The sequence below is a fragment of the Osmerus eperlanus genome, chromosome 3, assembly GCF_963692335.1.
Source record: "Osmerus eperlanus chromosome 3, fOsmEpe2.1, whole genome shotgun sequence".
Lineage (NCBI taxonomy): Eukaryota > Metazoa > Chordata > Actinopteri > Osmeriformes > Osmeridae > Osmerus > Osmerus eperlanus.
The window spans coordinates 15,338,364-15,361,455 of NC_085020.1; the positions used below are offsets into that span (position 1 = coordinate 15,338,364).

At 39.1% G+C, this 23,092-nt stretch overlaps 1 protein-coding gene across 1 annotated transcript in view; it reads left to right on the top strand.

Annotated features, from left to right (window-relative positions):
- Positions 1–12,195: 12,195 nt before the first annotated feature.
- Positions 12,196–23,092, top strand: part of itgb2 (integrin, beta 2) — a 48,699-nt gene continuing 37,802 nt past the window's right edge. Inside the window, exons 1-7 of the mRNA XM_062457383.1 lie at positions 12,196–12,341; positions 12,886–12,946; positions 13,479–13,533; positions 14,036–14,127; positions 17,611–17,797; positions 17,893–18,063; positions 18,147–18,388. Coding sequence (XP_062313367.1) covers positions 13,482–13,533; positions 14,036–14,127; positions 17,611–17,797; positions 17,893–18,063; positions 18,147–18,388 — 744 coding nt within the window. The 5' untranslated portion in view covers positions 12,196–12,341; positions 12,886–12,946; positions 13,479–13,481. The remainder of the gene's footprint in view (positions 12,342–12,885; positions 12,947–13,478; positions 13,534–14,035; positions 14,128–17,610; positions 17,798–17,892; positions 18,064–18,146; positions 18,389–23,092) is intronic.

Below are 23,092 nucleotides of genomic sequence, written 5' to 3' on the forward strand. Positions count from 1 at the left end.
AAAAACCAAGGAGTTGATAGTGGACTACAGGCGGCTGCAGGGAGAACATGCACCCATTCACATCGAGGGCACAGCTGTGGAGAGTCAAAAGTTTCAGATTTTTTGGTATCAACATCAGTGAGGATCTGAGCTGGACCACCATATTGGTGTGGTTACAAGGACAGCGAAACAGAGGCTCTTTTTTCAGCGGCGACTGTGGAAATTTGGCATGGACTGCACTATACTGACCAATTTTTACCGGTGCACCATTGAGAGCATACTGACTGGTGGCATTACAACATGGTTTGGCAACAGCACTGCCCAGGACAGGAAGACACTACAAAGAGTGGTCAAATCTGCACAGCGTATTACCAGGACTGCATTACCATCCATTCAGGACCTTTACAGCCAGCGGTGCAGGAGAAAGGCCAAGTGGATCATTTCTGACCCTAGTCATCCCTGCCACAGTCTTTTCTCCCTCCTGCCTTCTGGAAGGCGATACAAGAGTATAAGGTCCTGTACCAGCAGATACAGGGATAGTTTTCTCACACATGCCATCAGGATGCTGAACTGTCCTTGAAATATCTTTTTGCACTACAATTTTTCTTATTTTTTCTACCCTTTTTCCCCATTCTTTAGTATTGAATTTTTTTATTCTGCAAGTTGAACGGACATTGAGCACAAAGAATTTCATTACTTATAAATGCTGTTTATGAGTATATGATAATAAACTTGAACTTGAAACTTATCAGAGCTTTAAATTGTCTGTGCTTCGCTTGCTGTTAGGTTGTCGACTCTCTCACTCATGAGCGTCCCAAAAGGCCTTCAAAATAAAGTCACGTAATAATTCTGAATACAATTATATAATTCTAAATTAAGACATTGCTTGAAAAAAAATTATACATTATTATAATGCAATTGCGACAATTGCATTCAGGCCTATAGATAGTTACACATATTGTATACAATATGGCGAGGTAGCTGACTTAACCATTCCTGAATGTGCTTTTCATCAACACCAAGTTTGCGTGCTATAGATCTGTTGCTGGTGGTGAGTGCTTTCTGCACAGGTTTCTGTTTGAAAGCTAAAGTGTAAGAATGTTACAGCATGCTGCGTCAGATTTGTACACAAAGTAGAGACACGCGCGGCATACATTTTACACTGGGCTTTTGTTTGACTTCCTTGTCTATTCTGTGTTTGTCTATGGCTGCACTGCAGCTACAATTCACTGAATCTCTCTTACCAATTAAACGTTGCCCTTGAATGAACGCCACCCTCGAATAAACGCTGCACCACTAACTGCTCTATTAAAAGGGTTCACTATGAAGCAAACCATTCTAACAAAATAATAAAAACATTTACAATGATTTCAACAAGAAGTCTCTCTGACTTGACAACTCTCTAAACAAGCAACTTTCCAAAGCAATCTCTGAAACAGCTGACCAGTGTGGTAATTTTATGTTGACAACTAAACCGCTGATTGGAAGTGCGCGGCTGATTGCCAATCACGAGATAGGGAGACTGATAGCCAACCGCCAACAAACGCTGACTAGACCATACCTGCATGCAGCGAATAGAAAGAAAGAGGGGAGAAAAGAAAAAACACACAACCACAACTATACAGACTGAATTAGGACATTTTAAACATGGGTCCGTAACAAAGACGTTGTTAAAAATGCTCATTCACATTCATTTTTCTCAATTAATCTTATCACTTAAACACACTGGTTTAGCATTTTTTCCCACAAGGAAGTCTAACCTCAACAGTGGATCCTTGGTCCCTGGATCTCTTGCTGGAACATGGCATCTAAAAAACACATAGAAAAACCATCAAAAACTATGAAATGTAACATACCACACTACTGCTTAACAATTTCATAGTCTTACATTATCATAACTTCATACTCAACAGTTCTAGTATACAGACCTTTAAGAAAATATTGAAATGGTTAGGATTCTCAAAACACCAATCTCTGTACTTAAAAAAAATATTTAGACATCCATTATTTACCTTTATTCAATTTACACTGTCTACATTCAAATTTAAGTCTGTAAAATGTAAACAGAGAAACGGACTCGACTATAAATACAAATTAAGACCAATTGAGAACAATTTATCTTGCAAATGGTTTTTACTTTAAATTCATGTTTCACCAAAAGAATCATCACAGTTTAACACAAATAACCAAACCTTACTGTTAAAATACTGCCAAGCCACTGACTCACATTAGAAAATTAAAACAAATAAACATAGCCTAGAAGATGTACCTGTAGGTCAATTACATAATCAAGAGCATGGAGTAGGAATGGATGGATGACAAAATACCCCGCCGAGCCCAATCCATTAAATATTTCCTACCCATAAGTTAATTTCCTGAAATGCAATTCACCAACATTTTGACAATTTCATGCTCCAAACTTTGTGGGAACAGTTTGGAGATGGCCCCTTCCTGTTCTAACATGACTGTGCAACAGTGCACAAAGCAAGGCCCATAAACACATGGATGAGCGAGATTGGTGTGGACGAACTTGAGTGGCCTGCACACAGTCCTGACCTCAACCCAATACAACACCTTTGGGATGAATTAGAGCAGGGACTGCGAGCCAAACCTTCTTGTTCCACATCAATGTTGGACCTCACAAATGCACTTCTGGAAGAATGGTAAAACATTTCCATAAACCTCTTAAACCTTGTGGAAAGCCTTCCTAGACGAGTTGAAACTATTATAGCTACAAAGGGTGGTCCGACATCATATCCTATGGTTTAAGAATGAGATGTCACTCACGTTCATGAGCGTGTAAAGGCAACCGAGCGAATACTTTGGCAATTTAGTGTATAAAATTGATACAAATATAAAATGTTATCAAGAGATAGGAAATCGTGCAGCATGGTACAAAATGCCGATTACAAACGTATTGTAGGTCTATAGGCTTTCAATGGAACTCCTAAACGATCAAACCATGAACCCAAACAAAGCTAGCAAGCAAAACAACCATGGTACCATTGCTACTTGCTTATGCTAGGTAGCTCTAACTGTGCAGCAAACTAGGCTACCTAGCTACAGTTTCAAAAAGAATAACTTACAATGTGAAGACCGTCAGAAAAACTTGGAACGAACAAACAAAATTACATCAACAATGACATGTAGCTAAAGATAGAATAACCCAACCGTAGGTAGGTACAGTACATAAATTTGAAACGCCGTCCACAAAAGCAAAAACTAGCCTTAAGGGTTATAGCTTGCTCGGCATTTATCTGACCTCTTTGTCTATTTGTTTGTGTATGGCCGCACTGCAACTACAATTCACTGAATCTGTCTTACTAATTAAACGTTGCCTTCGAATAAAAGCCGCACCACAAATGATCATTGTGTAATACACGCTGCAGTGTTTAATCGAAAGACACATTTGGAACTCACCGTACTAATTTAAATTACATCAACAATGACATGTAAAAATAGAACAACCCAACCGCATAGTCACGCACAGTATACAAATTTCAAACGCGTCTCACAGAAGCAAGTATAATGTTAAAGATTTTACGACTTGCTAGCCTGTAATACTGTCTGTACAAAGAGATATTCTTAGCTCAGCTAGCCTACAGTAGATAGATTAGCTGCTATCCTGTTTACGACAGTATAAAAGTCTTCAAGTTATCATACGAATACAAACGCTAAAATACATGTTTTGTACTGCCATTGTAGGATCTTATTACTCACTGTCAAATGTAACAATGAAAATCTCTGAGGGCTGCAGGAGTTCTCCAACGATAAAATAAAATGGTCGTCTTCTTGTGCGTGTACCAAGCTCGCGCGTGTGTCAAGGGGCTCTGGCCCCTTGTGTGTGAGAATGTGGAGCACGCGCGCACAGGAGCAAAGGGAGAGAGGATTTGGGGAAACAGCCCTAGAAATTAGCCAAGCATGCATGTTTCAAATATTCACTAAAAATCGAGTTTTCATGTTACAGTCAACTTTTTCTCAGATTTGTGTACTCAACATTCTCAAGAGTCTTCATATGAACTAGTGATTGAATCAGAGTATCATTTTTTGGCCGGCGGATGTGTAAAGCATTATTTTAGCATTAGCAATAAATTCAATTTGCTTTATATCAATCATTTTTAGAGGTATGAAGTTGCCTTTGCACATGGTAACATGTTGTAGTGTCTTCCACGTGACATACCAAGTTTGGTGTTGATATCTCAAAGATTTGCTGAGATTTGACCAAACGTCCTGTTTGGTTGCTTTGTTGCAGATTTTGATTGGCTCTACCGGACAAACGGTTTTGAAAATCAGAAATCCCTACGATAACTTTTGTGAGGCTCAGTCTGGATATCATCTATGGCAATTTTGAAGAAAATTCGACCAAAAATGTAGGAGGAGTAGGGAAAAAACGCGTTTCCTTAATCTTTATTGTACAGACAAATTCAATATGGCGGCCGTTATAGCTTCTTGAGGCTTTTTTATTCCTCATGAGAAATAAGGCATATGTAATGAATTTCAGAATTTTGGGACTTATGGCCTGCAAATGGCATCAATTTGAAAATTGACATATTGGGGCGTGGCCTGTAGCGCCACCTATTGTCTCACATGGCCCATGTTTGGTATGGTAGTTACTAATGGTCTGCAGTTTCAACATGCCAAATTTCACAACTTTTTACGGTACTGGTCTAGGGGCTGCCATTGACTCCCATGGGTAAAACATAATAATACCACCAATAACAATAGGGTTCTCCTACCGGAGGAACCCTAAATATAGCTGCAGGCAGCAATGGCGGGTTCCTCCTCAGCATTGCAAACCATTACAAAATTGACATGACACAGACATGTATTTCATACATGTACACAACATTTCAATACAATTGGATCAATGGCTGATTTGAAGTCATTTTTTGAAATTCTTCACAAATTGTCACTGTAGAGAAATATCCATGCTGCCGACATTATGGGTTCTTGAGACTTCTTTGTTCCCCATTGGCAATAAGGCATGCGTACCAACTTTTAGACATTTTGGACTGACAGGGTTAAAATGCCACCCTTTTGAAAGTGACAACTTTGAAGCGTGTTCTGTCAGGCCACCTGTGCTCTGGTCAGGCCCATCATGCAGAGATCCATTCTTTAAAAGCTTTGATTACAACAATAACTTTATGAAAGTCAGAATACACTTTAGTAAAGGACGTGTGTAGTTTATGTACTACTACTGCTTGCTCTGCCCACACACTTTCCCCATCCATGCTGTTTCCCTCTTTGCCAGTGCGGGTGGTGCGGTGGCCGCATGAGGTTTAGGTGTAGTCCAAAAGTTGCCTCCCACAATCAAAACATATTAACCGCAACATTGTTTTCAAACTTTCTCAAAGATGGCTTGAAAACCACAGATATTGACTCTCTTCTTGAGTAGATCTCTTTCCAGAATCTCAGTCAATCCAGAATCAAGATTAGCCTCATAGGCAATTGGTCTGGTCTAGGGCACAGCCCACGTTCAGCTCCTTGCAAGTATAGCCTGTGATAGTAAAATGGCCGACTCTCTGTTCCCATTAAACTACACAGCATGCACACTCAAGGTGACCAACAAGATTATATTAACTAACAAACAATAACATTACAAACATCTAACTGAACGAACACAACAACTGAAATCCCTTGCGTAGCTGTTGTTTTTTTAAATGCCGCACTGCATGCTGGGTACCCAAGAGCGCTGACGCTGATTATCTAGCTGTGCTCCGACTGCGTGATATGACGAGATGCTAGTGGCGCGCTGAGGTCTCAGAGTCTCCTGCCCGAGTTCAAGTTCTGCCCGATTAGCAAGCTATTTTTACTATTGTTTTGTTAGCAATTGAATGGTAATGCAAGCTAGCTAAAAACAATGTTAGTTAGCTTGGCTAAACTGGTTTTCATAGCAACAGAAATCAACAAATCAGATCAGTCGAACTTTATTCAGAAATGGGGGGATGGCGGGAACATTAAAGGTGTAGGTACAGTAAAAGTGAAATGGAACGCGTCTTTCTGCCTTGAAGCTGCGTGCGCATCAACAAGACCCCCATCTATAGACAAGTTTACGCGCCAAATCCCAGGGGGCCGCCATAACTCTACACAAATGCATTTCATTTCCGCCGGAAGTGGTTTGCAAAGCGTCTGCCGGTGTAAACACAGCGATGTTGATGCTAGCTTGGGATCACGGTTCTACTACTTTGACATACTTGTCGTTTGACATTTACTACTGGATAAGTTGCCAACGTCGTCGCCATACTTTTAAGTACATTTTAGAGTAGATTTATAGTTATAAAGCTTTTGCCAGTCCATCATTTTGTAGCTTTTAACATGGAGCAAAGGCAATGTCAGAAGATGACTTTAGTCGGTGATTCATTAGAACATTTGTTGTCTAGCTCTTCAATCTCTCAGCAAAATGTAGGCTAATTATTTGGCTAAAGGATGCCACACGTATCAGACAGAAGTTGTTCTATAAATTCGTAGCCCGGCATTAAAAACATTTATAGTCGGTTGACTGATCGCGTTGTTGTACCCAGTCAAAGGAATAAACACACAGGAACATCATGAACATTCAATGGTCTTGCCAGTTATCCTGGCAAAACATGTAGCATAATGTTCTTTATTTATTGCCAGGACACGGTCCAAGTAGCCTAGGTATACATAACATTGAAAGCTAATTCGTTTGGAATTTCTAGGCTATTGATGTTACATGTTGATGTTCAGCCTATTAACAACTTCAGAAGGACAAGACAGGCAGTACACTGTTATCCTTATTTAAGTGGCTTGTCACTGCCTGAAGTGCCTACTTATCTATCTATTCTTCCTATGAACCCGGTTATGACTGCTTTAAACAAGCACCGGTTGGCTACACACCTCATGCCGGGCTTTTACAGATGTGTGTATTGGCACTTTGAAAGGTTTGAATTATTATATCCACATATCAATGTATAATTATTAAATCCACTACAAAGGAACACCAACAAAATGTGAATAGCCTACAAACAATAAGCATACTACTGTAGTATAACTGTAACAGGCTAGAGGCGATTCTAGGTTTTAAAACTGGTGGTCGTAGCACTCTATCTAACCACTCGTTCAGGTGCTTTCTCGAGTGTTTGCAACCAACTACCGCACACGTCGTTCCCGAACCACTTTTCTTCATGTTGTAAATTGTATATCCTCTTTGTCACTGCGATATCAGTGCTTTGTCGGCACAACGGAGCTAGCTAGCAAAACAAACCCAGCTCGCCAGAACGGAAGTGAATTGCATCGAAGGGAGGAGTTTAGGAAGTAGAGCGGAAACGGCTCATAAACGTCTATATGTAAAGATAACATCCAAGCTAACAATTTCGCCAAATCTGACTGCAGCTTTGTATACCATATGTACCGTGTTATGGTTGTTTGAGTTAAACAACTCGCTAAATGAATTAAATGTCTGCTAAATGTCAAATCCAACTATAAATGTATAAAAGAGAGAGTTCCAATCAAATCTGAATTTGTTTTAAACCTAGAGGTTTAAAAGGCTACCTTTGCCTAAACTGACATGCACCAACTCAGAGAACTGAGTTTCAACAGCCATTTACACATTTAGTCTCTATTTGTTACTCTACTCTTAAGGCATGTTTAACTTAATGTCTGCACCTCTCTGTCACCAACTGTCTCTGGAGTGGGGGGTGGGGGCTTCACAGGGTGTCTACAGGTATAAACAAGTTAAATGTAAGACCTTTTAATACCACTTCCAAATGAAATTAAAGACCAAACTTACGATGGAAATACAAATCAAAAGTGGAAATATACAGTCATCTTTCCAAGTAAACACTGATGTCTGTTCAATATGAACAGTATGGTAAAATGACAATAATCGGTTGAGTTTAAGAACATTGACTAAATGTGTGTAATGCGAAAGAATAACACAAAAATGTAATTGCTGTCCTAAATTATACTTATTATTACACTAGGGTGGAAATAGTGGAGCAGAAACTAACAATTCCATGAATCCCATGGAAACAAAGGCAAATGTGTGAGATGTACTGATGTGGAGCACAAATGATCCAAGAAGCAGTACTTCTCTTGAGTGGTTTTTATTCAGATGAATAATCATTGGATTCAGGTCAAAAGTCTATCACTTGAACTAGTTTCATCACTTAAGACACAAAGTCAGCAGCTTGGCATACTGGCACATGGAAAGGATTAAACATTTAGACTTTCATCAAAGTAATGCTGGCTTGTCCTTTTTCATCAATGTCCTCAAAAAAGCAGGCTGCAGAGCTACTGTGTCTGTGGGGTGACTGTCTCTGGAGGGCTGGCAGGCAGGGGCAAGCAGGGCCTGCAGGCAGGCAGGCAGGCCAGCTGGATGAAGCTGTCCTGGGGTCAGGGCTGAAGAGAAGCTGTCCAGCTAGAGAGGGGTAGTCCAGCAAGGGGTCTGTGTGGATCTCACCATCCTCTGTTGCAGTGGTTCTCAACCCTGGTCCTCAAGTACCCCCTGTCCTGCATGTTTTAGATGTTTCCCTGCTCCAACACACCTGATTCAAATGAATGGGTTGTTATCTAGTTATGCAGAAGCCTGTTAACGACCATTCATTTGAATAAGGTGTGTTGGAACAGGGAAATATCTATTTCCTCTATATCTATTTCCTCCTTACGGAGGAATCCTAACTAGAGAGGGTACAATTTCTGGGGAAATTGTAGGGTGTGCTTGCTTGCGTCGGTTGCACAGGGGTCAGTTTTTTAATGACATTTTTACAACTGATATTTCTGTATATTTTATATAAAAATGCATAGGGCCTACTTATTATTTATAAAGATGACATAGATTTAAAAGCATCTTTTTTTTGCTGCTCATTTACAACTCAAAATACGAGTGTAGAATGAAATATGATGTCTTCTCATTTCCCCTGCAAGAGGCAGCCTCATAGCTGAATCAAAACGAATACATTTGGCAGACTGGTGTAAAAATGGACCTAATCTCTATGACTTAAACGTCCTTTTAAGTTTTCCCTTCTCGTGATATTTTCAGGCATTTAGCCTCCTCATATTGCATTCATTCATTAATAAAGAACCCCCATTGAAAACAGATGCATCATAGACCACTGTAGTATCTGCTAAATGACTAAATGTAAATGTGTTGCCCGGGCAACAGAGGCTAATGTCATGCTAATGCTTCAGTGAAATAGTAGACTACCGTTCCCGAAAGTAGATGTGGGCCTACTTCCTTAATAATATCAGCTAATATTGTACATTACATTTCACAATTGTGTTTCACATCACAAAGTAAAATGAGTAAATAGTTATCACCCTGGCCTCTTTTCTTGTGGCGTTTCTGCAGCTGCCTTGCAGTAAAGCTATAGTTAGCCTAGCTATCCCCCAAGTTAACAGATGCGAAACGAATGTTCTGCTACAGCGTGTTTTCGTGACATTAGTGACGTAGTGACGTTAGTAACGTCAGTGACTGTGGCTAGCAAATTAGCCACCATTAGCTTCACTTTTCGCCACAAAAACTTAACTTGAGCCTAAACCATGCAACGGAACGTAAATAAAAATACAAGCAACTCAATCGCTACCAAGACGAAACTTTTGACACCGCCGTTGTGTATGTAGTCCAAATATTGAGGGATCCTTAGGGGTGCAAAAATAAACAATAATAAATAATATATATGTGAGAGCCCTTACAAAAAAGAAGTATATTAAAGTATATTATAAGTATACTAAAATATGGATAGTACACTTTTAGTTCACTTTTGATATACTTTTAAGAAGTATGCTTTGAAAATAGTTCACTTTTGTAAGAAGTATACTTAGAAAATAGTTCACTTTTGATATACTTTTAAGTATGCTTTGAAAATAGTTCACTTTTGTAAGAAGTATACTTAGAAAATAGTTCACTTTTGATGTACTTTTAAGTATGCTTAGAAAATAGTTCACTTTTTATATACTTTTAAGAAGTATGCTTAGAAACAGAAAATGGTATACATTTCTTCTGGAGTAGGATGTACGTTTTCTATTATTATACAGCAAAAACAGTCAAAATAATTTTCAAGTACATTACAGGTAACATTTTTTAGATCCATCTCATTCTAATTATTCATGTCTATGAAAATCTATTATGCATTGCACATTGAATCTTTTTTGGTACTGAAGCTGTAACCTTAATTACTGCCAAAACATTCTGAAGCCCTATAATCTTATACTAATAATGATCAATTGGAGTATTAATGGAAAAAAAGAAAAAGCTAATTGAGAAAGAAGCAGACAGAAGGGTTGCATTATGCATTTGAAGGTTATACTGTCAAACTGACTGAAGAACAAAATAACGACGTGAAAAAATGAAGCGTGGCTCATTGGCTGGTCAATTCCCATGATGCAAGGCGGTAAATAGTGTTAAAATTTGCTGATAAGTTTGCCGTTTGTTCGAAATACAAATGTAACTTCATGAATTTCGTTTTTTAAATGTGTCTGCTTAGAATGTAGTGTTTTGTTGCGTGGTCATTGTTGTGGTGGTTTACCATTGTAACCATGAGTTAAATTACTGTTACGTTTCATAAGAAGAGCTGGATTCTTAAAACATCAACGCTTGCGCAGTGAATAGCTTCTTTCAGCTAAGAAACTGCAGTGTAACTTTGCAAGGGCCCCCGTTCTCGCAAAGTGACTTATAATCGGAGGCGTTTGAGGGGCTCCTAAACATTATAATATATTAGTAAGTAATAGTAAAATTTCATTTATTAAATTTACTTCTTGAAGTACTTACATTAATTGAAATTGCACTTAAAAGTATTGCAAAGTATACTTTGAGGTTCTTTAGGAAGTATACTTCATGAACTGAAAGTGCACTACACAGGTTACTTTAGAGTATTCCAAGGTATACTTTTAAGTACTTTGGGAAGTATACTTTATGAACTGAAAGTGCACTACACAGGCTACTTTAGAGTATTCCAAAGTATACTTTGAAGTACTTTAGGAAGTATACTTGATGAACTGAAAGTGCACTACACAGGCTACTTTACAGTATTCAAAAGTAAACCTTGAAATATACTACAAGTGTACTTTAAAGTGTACTAAGTGACCTAAAAAGTGGGACAATTCAGTTTACTTAGTACAAAAATAGTATATAAATAAGTACAAAAATAGTATACTTTAAGTAACATGATAATAGTATACTTTTTATACTAAGTATACTTACAAAATAAACTTGAAGTATACTTCTTTTTTGTAAGGGAGAACAAAGGTTGTGCCCTTGCCGAAGGCAAAGCACACCCAATAAATATATATGATAGAGAACAAAGGTTGTGCCCTTGCCGAAGGCAAAGCACACCCAATGATGATGAGTGTTGCTTTACTATTACTACCTTACAGTTATTGTTAATGCCATCATTGTGCTGTTAACTGACATAACGTTACATAACCATAACAATATTGTGGTTATCAGACATGATTTATTCATCTTCGTCTTTGCTCCAGAAGACGTCAACAATCTATAATGCCACGATTAATATGCCACAATATCACTTATTATATTAGGCTATAATTACATTTGTCATGCCATGAACATGATAACGTTCATTACAAAATGGTTAAATCTGCTTTAAAATAACGAAAATAAACTCTCATCGTCATATATGTGTGCAAACATTTGTAAAACTGGCTACAGCTAAGGCAGGCTACTGTAGTGGGAGATAGTTTTGGATATGTTGACTGGAGTTAATAGAATAAAAACGACCGAACGAGCCAGGTATCTAACTGGAAGTGCAATACCACCTACATCCACCGGGGCCGTTGCCTCAAGCCAAGGGGTGAGGGGTGGGGGTCTGGTTGCAAGCTGTACAGGCTGTAGACAAGCACTCAAAATATTACGAGTAGTTATAAATGACATGGGTTTTAAAATGTCAACTGAACTTCCCCATTTTTTTCTAAGAATGTTCATGTTCTACTGGGGATGTGAATGAGCAGTTGCCTCGTGAATCAGTTTATTCTTTCTAGAACCATTTCACCAGTTGTAAGCTCATGATAACACTAGTTCTAGTATTGTTTTAATATTACAAAGGGTATTAAAACACAGACCACTGTTAAAAACAGCTCATCTTGTGCATCTTGCCCAAACTTGGTAGTACTTCTACATGCCTCCAGGTGCAGCTACGGTACATTACAAAATCGAATAGGAAGTGAAGAGGCATGGGGCCTCATAAGTCACTATGAATTTTGGTGATAACCTCCTGACTCACTGAACATGCATACATCATAGATTCCTCTTTATAGGCTGTTTGTTGCTTCACCCTGCTTCCTCTATGTTAACACGTACTCTTATTGTTGGTTGTTTCGACAGAAGTAGGTTTCATCTGCTCTAGTAAAAATCTTTTACAAAGGGTGGAGGGTTGCTGACTTAGGTAAGTGGTCTGTTATTATACATGCTGTTTAATTTGTTTTCTTCTGAAACACTCACTAAAGTATTTGATTATTTTTCACAACATACAGCACATGAAACAAATTTTATAATAGCAATAGAAAATGTATATTTTTCAGTGGATGTTATTGTCTATAGAAAATATAGGAAAGGTACTGACAAAAGTACTAATGTGTAGAGTTGAGCTGTACTTTGTTGATCCTCACATATCATTAGTTATTTTCCTTTACTGATGATGGGAGTTTCAAAGCATAAGTTTCTAAGTTTTGTGAAAATATTTAGTTCCATAAGAAGGTTACAGTGATACTTGACTTTTACTCTGGATTAGGTAGATAACAAGCAAAAGTTGAATTAATGTGATGATTTATAAAATGGTTTGTCATTTATCAAGCTCATTCAGTTCCACCACTGAATCAAAGTAGAAATGTTCAACTTTGTTGCACATCTTTGTGAGAGCGGAAAGGGTGTAAACATATAGTGAACCGGAGGCCAAGCATTCATTTCCTTTTTCCTTTTCCATTTTCAAGGCTTTGTTTTCATAACTCACTGTTTGGTTTAATTACTAAACTGTGAAAAGAGTGCAAGGGTGTAAGTATACAATTACTTCTTGCTGTGAACCATTCAAGACTTCCTTTAGATAGCCAGGTTACATTTTTTAATGTATTTCACAGGTAAATCATTTGAGTAATTTCAGTATATTTCTTTTACAAAGTTTCGTGTCCAGCTAGTTGCCTCTCTGACTGGTGCTCTGAAAATACCGTTGGGTTGTAACTTCTGTGTCTATTGTGTGCGTCCAAATATGTACCATTTTGCATCATCAGTGGTTTTGCAACACATTTCATAACCCTTCAAATGAATGTTGACACTTAGTTTAAGGCACCGCCCTTCCCCACACAAACATGTTAATGGTTCACTTGTCAAAGTTTCCCTGTTGTACTCAGTTATTTTTATGTATAATCACACATATTCAATAAATCCTTATTTTCCTTGTATGTGAGCAAGAAATGTGTAGTAATACGCTTTTATTTAATGTACATCACCAAGCTTGGATGGAGTATAAACATTTATGTTATCGAGATTGCTAAGGTTGTAAGCAAATTCTCCTGTATACTTTCTTCAGGAAATGGACAAGTGGCTGTTCCTTCAAGTTTTTCTTCTGTTAAAAGGACATGATGGTAAATTTTAAACTTTGCTTGCCATTTCAACTGTGCATGCTTCATGCAGTATATCAATAAAGTAGTTGATGTTGTCTCTTAATAGTAGTGGACTTGCAGACACAGACAACGTGGATTATAATTTTCCTTTTGTGCACTGTTTAACAAATCTTTATAGTGTCAATTGTCAAAGTAGGCAACAAAATGTCATATACTGCAATGAAAATATTCAGCGTATTGAATTGAATGTTTTCACTCATGCATTAAACAATATGTCCTGATTTAGCTCTCACATTCAAAATCTTACCCATTTATGGTGTGTCCACCACTAAACTACTCTCAGAAGAGCACAACATGTTTATTCAAAACATCTGCTTTTTTTTTTTTTTTTTTACAAAATCTTACCCAGTGTCTGTACCTTTAATTTGAATCTGACTTAATAATGAGTTTCATCAATTGAAAGAAGAGTAATTTTGTCTAATACATTTGTTTGCATATTTGTTTCCACCAATGTTGTCAGTAGTGTTTTCCAAAGAAGTATGCTCAAAGACTGTCATCCATTCCTGCAATGACTGTATCAGATCAGGACCATACTGTGTGTGGTGCAAACAACTGGTGAGGAGAGGACTGTGTGTGTGTGTATGCTTGTATGCAGTGCTAAAACTAGAGATGAGCAAGGTGTGATTACTCCTTGTAATCACACCTACGTTGATACGTTGAGCTGGAGAAAAGAGGTTGAGATCTTTAAATACCTGGGCACTGAGATCGATCACCACCTGTCCTTCACACAACATGCGTCTACAAAAAGGCCCAAGAGTTCATGTTTCTACTGAGAAGGCTGAAAGGCAGACAGGACATTATAAGAGCAGTATACCAGGCATTCGTCATGTTAGTCACATTCAACATTGCATCCGGGTACAACTTCCTCACAGAAATACAAGAAAAAAAACAAGCACAAATATGTTTTAAGTCACACAGGAAAAAGAAAGGTAAACTGAAGGACCCATCACACCCCCTTAGGCAATTGCTTCAGAGCACCTCTGGCCAAGAAAAGAGCGTACAAAAACGTACATGAAATGTCAATTTTAAACAAAGCTAAATAGTCACTATTTTTGATGCTCCTCTGCACATCTGAACACATAGGGCCCTATCTTGCACCCAGCGCAATTCACTTTGTCAACGACGCAAGTATCATTCCTAGTTTGCACTCGACGCAAAGCGGACTTTTCCCTCCACAGACGCACGTCGGTAAATTAGGGAATGACTTTGCGCTCCCGGGGGCGGTTCAGCGAAAAAAGGAGGCGTGTTCCGGCGCAAACGTTCCCTGGTGCTATTTTGCAGTTTCAGAAAAACAATTCCGCCACTGACCAGGAAAAAGGTAGTCTAAAGTCAATGGCGCGTTATTCAGATGCTATTTTAAGGGCGCAAGCTTGGTCCGTGCACACTGCTGGCGAGGCCAGGGTCTTCTTTCTGCGAAGCTATGTTACATTGTTTTGATTTATGGCGTGTTACATTTCTTCAATGATTATAAAAAGACTTTCATGAGAAATCTCTATGTATGTGAACATGATTTGTAACAATTGTGGCAATTTTCTCCCACGCCTGTTTAACCGAAGCTAATTTGGATGGGTTTCTTCTCCCATCTCCATCAGAATCCGAATCAGAATTCGGTTTATTCGCCATGTAGCCTATGTTACACAAACACGGAATTTACTGTGGCAGGAAGGTGCAAACAATCAACATATACGGGTCTTAAATTAAGTACATAGTACAAGTACAAGTACAATAGTTAAACTAATTCCAAGAACCAAACAATTTAAAAAATAAAATATATATAAAAATAAGAATAAGAATTTGAATGAGCAGCATGAGCGGGTAATTTAGTGCAATGAGAAAACTGCTCTGCCTTTCCCATACAATGTCACTTCTCTATCTGTTAAGGCCCTGACTAGAACGTCGGCCTCCTCGGCTGTGAACCGCTCCTGGCGTGCGCTTGGCAAATCCGCCGTTATAATAGCAATCCGCCATGGAACAAGCGCTGCTCTTAAAGGGAATGTGAGATGACGCTCTGATTGGTTTATTGCACGTTACGCCCAAACCACACCCATTAGTAATGTAGCTACTTCGGACCTACCCATTTTAGATTTGCGCCAAACGCAAAGTCATTTATCCCGCCGGAAAAATAGCAACCGAGCCGGAGTCCCGCCCACAAAGTTACTTGCGCCTTGCGTTTTAATACTTGCGTTTCAGATCGTTAAAATAGGGCCCATAGAACACAAGACAAGACAGGATAGAGACAATAACTTCCGGCAACAACTAAATAAATTCAAGACTTCCCAAAGACGCAAACAAAAGTGACAACATAAATAGCAAACCAAGCAAGACACAAGTGCTAATACTTAGAACTGATTAGCCAACCATAACAGGTGAGAACCCTTTTAACCTTTTCATGTTCCTGTTAAATTTGCCTGAAAACGCCTAAACAGCATACCCAAAGTAAATTGGAAGCTGTTCTTGAACCATTTGGAGTACATGCATGTAAATGATCTCTTTTGAAAGCTGACACTCTGAAGTTATGTCCCCTGTTGTCAGGACCCCTGTCAGTCCTTCTAGTGTTGAGTAATAGAAGCTTGAACACAAGGAAAGTGAAAATTTCTATTTCCGCCTAGATTTTGTTTTGAAAACAGAGGCCTGAAGAGGCCTAGAGGTGGTAGGTATTATCTGGAAGACTAAATTGGACCACAGGTTGAAGCCTTACCCAATTCAAATCAAAAGTCAAACATAATACCACAATATATTCATATTTGACACATGTTTTTATAAGAGTACATCCAGGAATTTTCTAAAAGGGTCTTTTGGAGACTCCAAAATGACCCTTTGTAACCAAGGTCAAGGTCAAATAAAAAGGTATTATTTTTCATAATTGTTATCTCTGGCCCATCTCTGGTACTTAGAAATATCATATATAATAGCTAAATCCCTAATTAGTAATACTGAAACACAAAAACTGAAGCATGAACACATTGGAGTGCTTTATCTGATTCCAAGGATTGGCGCACAAAGAACACTGATTCTGTCAACCATATTGCGCAATCGACTGTTATTTTGAAGGCTCCACAGACGCATACAAATGAGGTATTGGCATTTTCAGCTAGCTGTCAGCTACAAGGCTAACGAGCTAATTTCAGAGCCAGTCGAAGCCAGTTCGAGAAATTTGTTTAGAACGAGTGTGGGGGGGGGGGGGCGGGGGGGGGGCAGGACGCACAGACCTAGTTGGCTTTAGAGGGCTGTCAACGGGGCATGGAAGCTCCTATTGGGTCGAACAAGGTGTCAATCAAAAGGGGAGGGTTCAACGGACATTTTGAGACCTTCATTTTGTAAATACTCCGTTGATAAATCGGAGAAAATAACACTTTTATGTGAACAAGTTGTTTCTTCCGTCGGCTAACTTGCATAATGAAACAAAGGATAATGGCTATTCATGAACGTAAAACATTGTATTTGGACGAATTACTTTACATGGTTAGATACTTTGAACCCTTGGGACTTACGCAGATCAAGTTTTGATGGCATGATTTGCACACCTGGACCTATTTGAACAACTTAGGGTGAGTACAACTTTTTTCTTTGGCATTGTTGAAGGAATGTTCACCGGAAAAAGACGTTGACTTTGCTTGCTATTGCGACTTGATCTTGAATTGGTTTATTTCAATGGAAGCACAAGAATCGTAGCTTTCCAACGATGTATAACATGTGTAGCGTCTAAAAAATATATTTTTTAGAATTTAGTGCGTCGTAACTGAGGAAGGGGGAGGCAGCATTTTTGTCTCGCGGGCGAAACAGGAGCGTAAACAGGTTAACACAACAACAAATTAGAACACGGAACCTAATGCAGTGGGGGAGGCAGAGTGCAGCCTGGTTGACAGCTCTGTGGAGCTGGGCGTTACAATAGCCACTATGAGGATATGTATTTTGATTCAAATAGAACATGAATCAACCAAAATGGAAGTAATAAATCAACAATTCTAGTTTGTAAATGAATGTGCTGCACTATATTTTACTGTTCCTAAGACATGTTTGGTTTTCTGTTACTCCTAGAACTTTACCAAACCAGGGGAGCCAGAAGCATCTCGTTGTGACACAAAGGCACAGTTAATTCAGAAAGGATGCATGGATGGCAACATCATCTCCCCAAGCAATGTTCTACAAACTGAAGAGAACAAGCCTCTGATTACAGACTCTGTCCAGCTTAAACCACAGTCGGTCAAGCTGCAGCTCAGACCTGGTGATTATGCCGAAATAGTCCAAATAATAGTTTGTATTGATGCAATTGGATGTGCCACTTTTCCATCCTTTCTGTCTTGTTTTCATACACCATAGGAATGCCTCACACCTTTACACTCGAATTCCAAAGAGTTGAAGGCTACCCAGTTGATCTTTACTATCTGATGGATTTGTCCTATTCCATGGAGGATGATCTTAGGGAAGTTAAACGTCTGGGACAGGACCTCTTTACAGCTCTGCAGACCATCACAGGAGATGGTCAAATAGGTAACAAAATTTTGGATTGACTCAATTCAAGATGAGACATTAGTGATTACTAATTTCATGTTAATGCTGTGTTTTTGGTCCAGGTTTTGGCTCTTTTGTAGACAAGACAGTGCTACCTTTCACAAACACCAACAAAGCGAAGCTACAAAAACCTTGTGATGAAAAGGAGTTGAACTGTCAGCCAGCGTTTGGATATCGTCATGTTGTCAGTATGACTAATAATAGCGTCAAGTTTAACTCTGAAGTGTCCAAGCAATTCATCTCAGGGAACTTGGATTCTCCTGAGGGAAGCCTTGATGCTGTAATGCAGGCTACTGTCTGCGGGGTAAGCTAAAAACACAAAGTCTAATCTTTTTTTTGAACTGACACATTGATCCCATTGTTATTACATGCAAACTGTTTCTACTACACTGATGCTTTGCAGTTTAGAAAAGACTAACAAATCATAGCCTTTAACAAGTTATTTTTATATGGATACTTTTTATAACAGCAATAATGGAACCGTCACATGGTGACTTAATTAGATTGTCAATGCGGTACGGGTGTCTGTCTGATCATATAGTGAATTACCTTGTGGGGCCTCTGCAACGGCCAGAGCTGAGACAGACGAGTGTTGGTAGCTGTGTTGGTCTGATTCCATAACCCACACCTCCCCGTCTACTAGAGACCCCAGAAAGACTTAACGTCCGTGTAACATTGCAGCGCATTGATTACAATCACTTGCATGTATGCGCTCGGGTTTTGTCGTTTGACGTTTTTGGAATAGGCCTAACGAAACAGCGTAGACCTAATTGTCCTACGAAAAAAGAGACATCATCAGATGAATCATTAATCTGGACCAGTTACACGGACACTTCACACTTAGTGGAGCTACCACATCTTAAATGTGCTTAGCATTTGTCTTAAATTGTGTTAAATATGCTTTACATTAATGAAGCAATAAGTGAACAATGAGACTCCGAGTCAGTGGTGCGCTTCAGCCTAAAGACGCTCCTACAACTCCCGGTGTCACCCCTTTAACAGTCCGGGTACAGCTCATAGAACCTACATTGCTACATCACGGGTGTCCAGTGCGATTTACTACATGTGTGAAAACGATTTTACATTTGTGGAACGTGTTTTACATTTGCGGAATGTGTTTCACATTTGCGGAACCAGTTTTACATTTGTGGATCACGTTTTACATTTGTGGATCGCATTTTACATTTGTGGAACGTGTTTTACATTTGCGGAATGTGAAACACATTTGCGGAACCAGTTTTACATTTGTGGATCACGTTTTACATTTGTGGAAACAAAGGCAAATCAAAATGTGATTGTTTGTGGACAGTTAATCACATTTGTGGATCTTGATTTACATTTACATTTAGTCATTTAGCAGACGCTCTTATCCAGAGCGACTTACAGTAAGTACAGGGACATTCCCCCTGAGGCAAGTAGGGTGAAGTGCCTTGCCCAAGGACACAACGTCATTTTGCACGGCCGGGGAATCGAACCGGCAACCTTCAGATTACTAGCCCGACTCCCTCACCGCTTAGCCACCTGACTGTTTTGAGCCCATACAGTTCCTTCACCTACTGAAATTGGCTATATGTTATCCTATATGCCTCTCTGCATCAATATAGGGGAGCATAGATTTAAATATTTGTTCAAAATAAAGGATTTAGAGCTGTAAATGCCCAAAAATCTCATTAAAATGAAAGTTCATGGTAGTGTGAATAAGTTCACAACAGGGTGTTGTCTAGTTCTTCAGCCAAGGATGTTCAGAGAGAGGGAGACTGTTGAAAGTCTTGTGTTCTCCTAGTATAAAGAGGTGCCAATGTGTGGTCTGAACTTAGTAACTGATGTCTTCAGGCAAATGGCATTGGTCACCAGTGCTTAAAGCTGGGTAGAGAGCCTGCAGCAGCTGTTGCTTTTTGCAGTATGAAACCTTGACAAAGATGCAGTTATTTCCTCTTGCATAAGGTGGTTGAGGATTGCAATTATAAAAAAACATGTCACATGTTGTTGCTGTGTGCTGTGGCCTAGTTACTTAACAAAAGCTGCAGAGCTTTTACATCTTCAGATGGTAGCCCTGCCCTGGCTGGTGACAGTAGAAAACACACTAAGGCTGAATCCCAATACTCTGTCTTACCCCTACCCCTTACCCCTAGCCCTTAGTTTACCCCTAGCCATTGTGTCTCAAAACTGAGGGGTAAGGGCTACATAGCCCTATGAAATGAGACACCACTTGGTTACGGTTACGTATATTGATGTCTCCAAAGCAAGTAGTGTTATGCACTGATATGATGATATGATATGCACTGAAAAGCTTATTGGGTTCACGGATAGTGTATTGAACTGTTTGAAATCATATATCACAGGAAGGAAGTTTTATGTTAGTTTAGGTGACCATAGGTCCAAGAAACATGAGAACTGCTACGGGGTTGCTCAAGGAAGCTGCTTAGGTCCATTACTTTTTTCTCTTTATATGTTACCACTCGGCGACATAATCAGAGAACATAACATAGATTTCCATAGCTATGCGGATGACACACAACTATATATATCCACTGAACCCAACGATGCAACGGCCATCAATTCCATTATCAACTGCCTGTTGGCAATAAACAAATGGATGAATGATAACTTTCTTAAATTAAATGAAGACAAAACCCAAGTCCTACTATGTGGCCCCAAATCCAAAAGAGAGATGCTTATTAAGAATCTTGGAGGCTTAACCCCCTGTCTTAAACCAGAGGTGACGAGTCTCGGTGTAATCCTGGACTCAGATTTGAATTTCAACTCTCACATTAATAAAGTGACCAAAACAGCTTTCTTTTACCTGAGGAATATAGCAAAGGTACGACCATTCATAAACAAAAATGATGCAGAGAAGTTAATTCATGCTTTTATATCCAGCCGGCTGGACTACTGTAACGCACTTTTCACTGGTCTTCCCAAGAAAACCACTGAAAGACTACAGCTCATTCAAAATTCTGCAGATAGATTATTAACCAAAACTAAAAGGAGAGAACACATTAGTCATGTCCTAGCTACTTTACACTGGCTCCCTGTTACCTTCAGAATTGACTTTAAGGTCCTTTTCCTCAAATACAAAGCTCTACACGGACAAGGACCTAGCTACATTGCTAACTCCTTTATAAACTACACACCAGCTAGAACACTGCGATCATCAAATGCAGGCCTATTAGAGGTCACCAGAAGCAGTCATAAGAAGATTGGTGATTCGGCCTTTGTCAATTACGCCCCAAAACTATGGAACAAATTACCCATAAATATTAGGGAAGCAAACACTCTAGACATTTTTAAAAGACAGCTTAAAACCTACCTTTTTACCGAAGCATTTAAGTAATTTTATCTCAAAAGGGTTTTCCTACGTTTATTAGTTATATTATTGTAGAATCTTGGTTTAGTAAATTTGGGTTATTATTTGACTTGCTATTTTTACTTTGTCTAGGTCAGAGTTGGCAAACTCTGATAGCGTACAAGAACTCTGGTCGCGTGAAGTATTTAAACAAATATGTAAAACAATCGGTATTCTTGATCTGAGGCAAAGGATCCGTTAACAGAGAATACGGCCCATACTCTTGACCTGGGGAAAGGATCTGTTAACAGAGTGTATGGTTTTATATATACAGACCAGGGGTGAACCAAATGTATATGTTACTTTTAAGATGCATGTTTAAAGTTGTTTTCTCTCTTGAACAGAGATCTTATTGGGATTTTTATTTTTGTTTGAATTGTTTATCACTTGTATTATTGTTTTTATTGATTTTATGTAAAGCACCTTGAGCTACAATTATTGTATGAAATGTGCTATATAAATAAAGTCTTACTTACTTACTTACTGATATCAAACGAAATTCGCTGCTAATGGAGTTTAGTTAAAATTGTAGACATGCTAGTCAGAGAAATGCCGGACTGTTGTGCAAATCAGCAATGTAACGTTAGCGTAGCAAACGCGCAGTATTAACATACCCCTAGGTTTCAAGTAAGCTCCCGTTTTCACTTGGTTTTAAGGGGTGTATACCCAGTAGCGGAGGGGGGGTGGGGGCAGGGGCGCCGAAAACCCCGGGCCCCGCACCCGAGGGGGCCCCCGATCAGTTTTTTTTTTTCATAATTTCTCTTTGGCAACAAAACGTTGATTGTATCCATGGTAGACAATTTTACTAAATATATATAGGCCTACATTTTCAGAAACATTTTTGTTACCCTGATGCTGCTCGGAAAGTTAGAGCGCGTGCAGAGTTCTGTTCGGAGGATCTGTCTAAGGACTATGATGATGGTTGACAAATTTGTTACATTTCGTAGGCTACTATGTACCGTGAGCTGAGCATGGAAAAACATGAACTAAACACACACAGCATCCTACCATTTCTCATTGACAACAACATGGACCGTGCTTTCCCCAACCTTGCCATTCTTTATCGTATTTACTTGGCAATTCCGATAAGCAGTGTTAAGGCAGAGAGGACTTTCAGCCATCTGAAATTAATAGAGTTTCTTGCGATCAAGCATGGGAGTGGCGCTCCCACTCCCAATTTAGCGCTGCTGTGCATCGAGAGGGACATCGAGATTGACATTCACAAAGTAATCGCCAGATTTGCTAATGATAAGAACAGACAGATGATGATTTAAATAGGCAAGGACATTTTTTGTGGCCTATATTTCATGTCTGCATAGCCTATATATTCTAAAACTAAAGTTAAATAATGTGTTTTGACCTGTGTGTACGCTATGAGTGCTGGTTTTGAATATCCCAATACATGTCAGTTCAGAAAAGAAAATGATTATGGTCTAATGGAATTATAGTTCAATTGTAGCATGCCGGCTGTAGGTGGCCTACTGCAGTGCGCGTCACGCGTGTGTGTTGCGCATTCGTTTTTTTTTCATGGGAGCTTGGTTCGCGCGTGTAGCTTGAGCCAAATTGTTGCTGAAAGAATTGTTATATAGGCCTATGTTTGTTTATTATAAGTTGTCACTGTTAGGATAAGTACTATAGGCTATAGACTATAGGCTAAGTAGT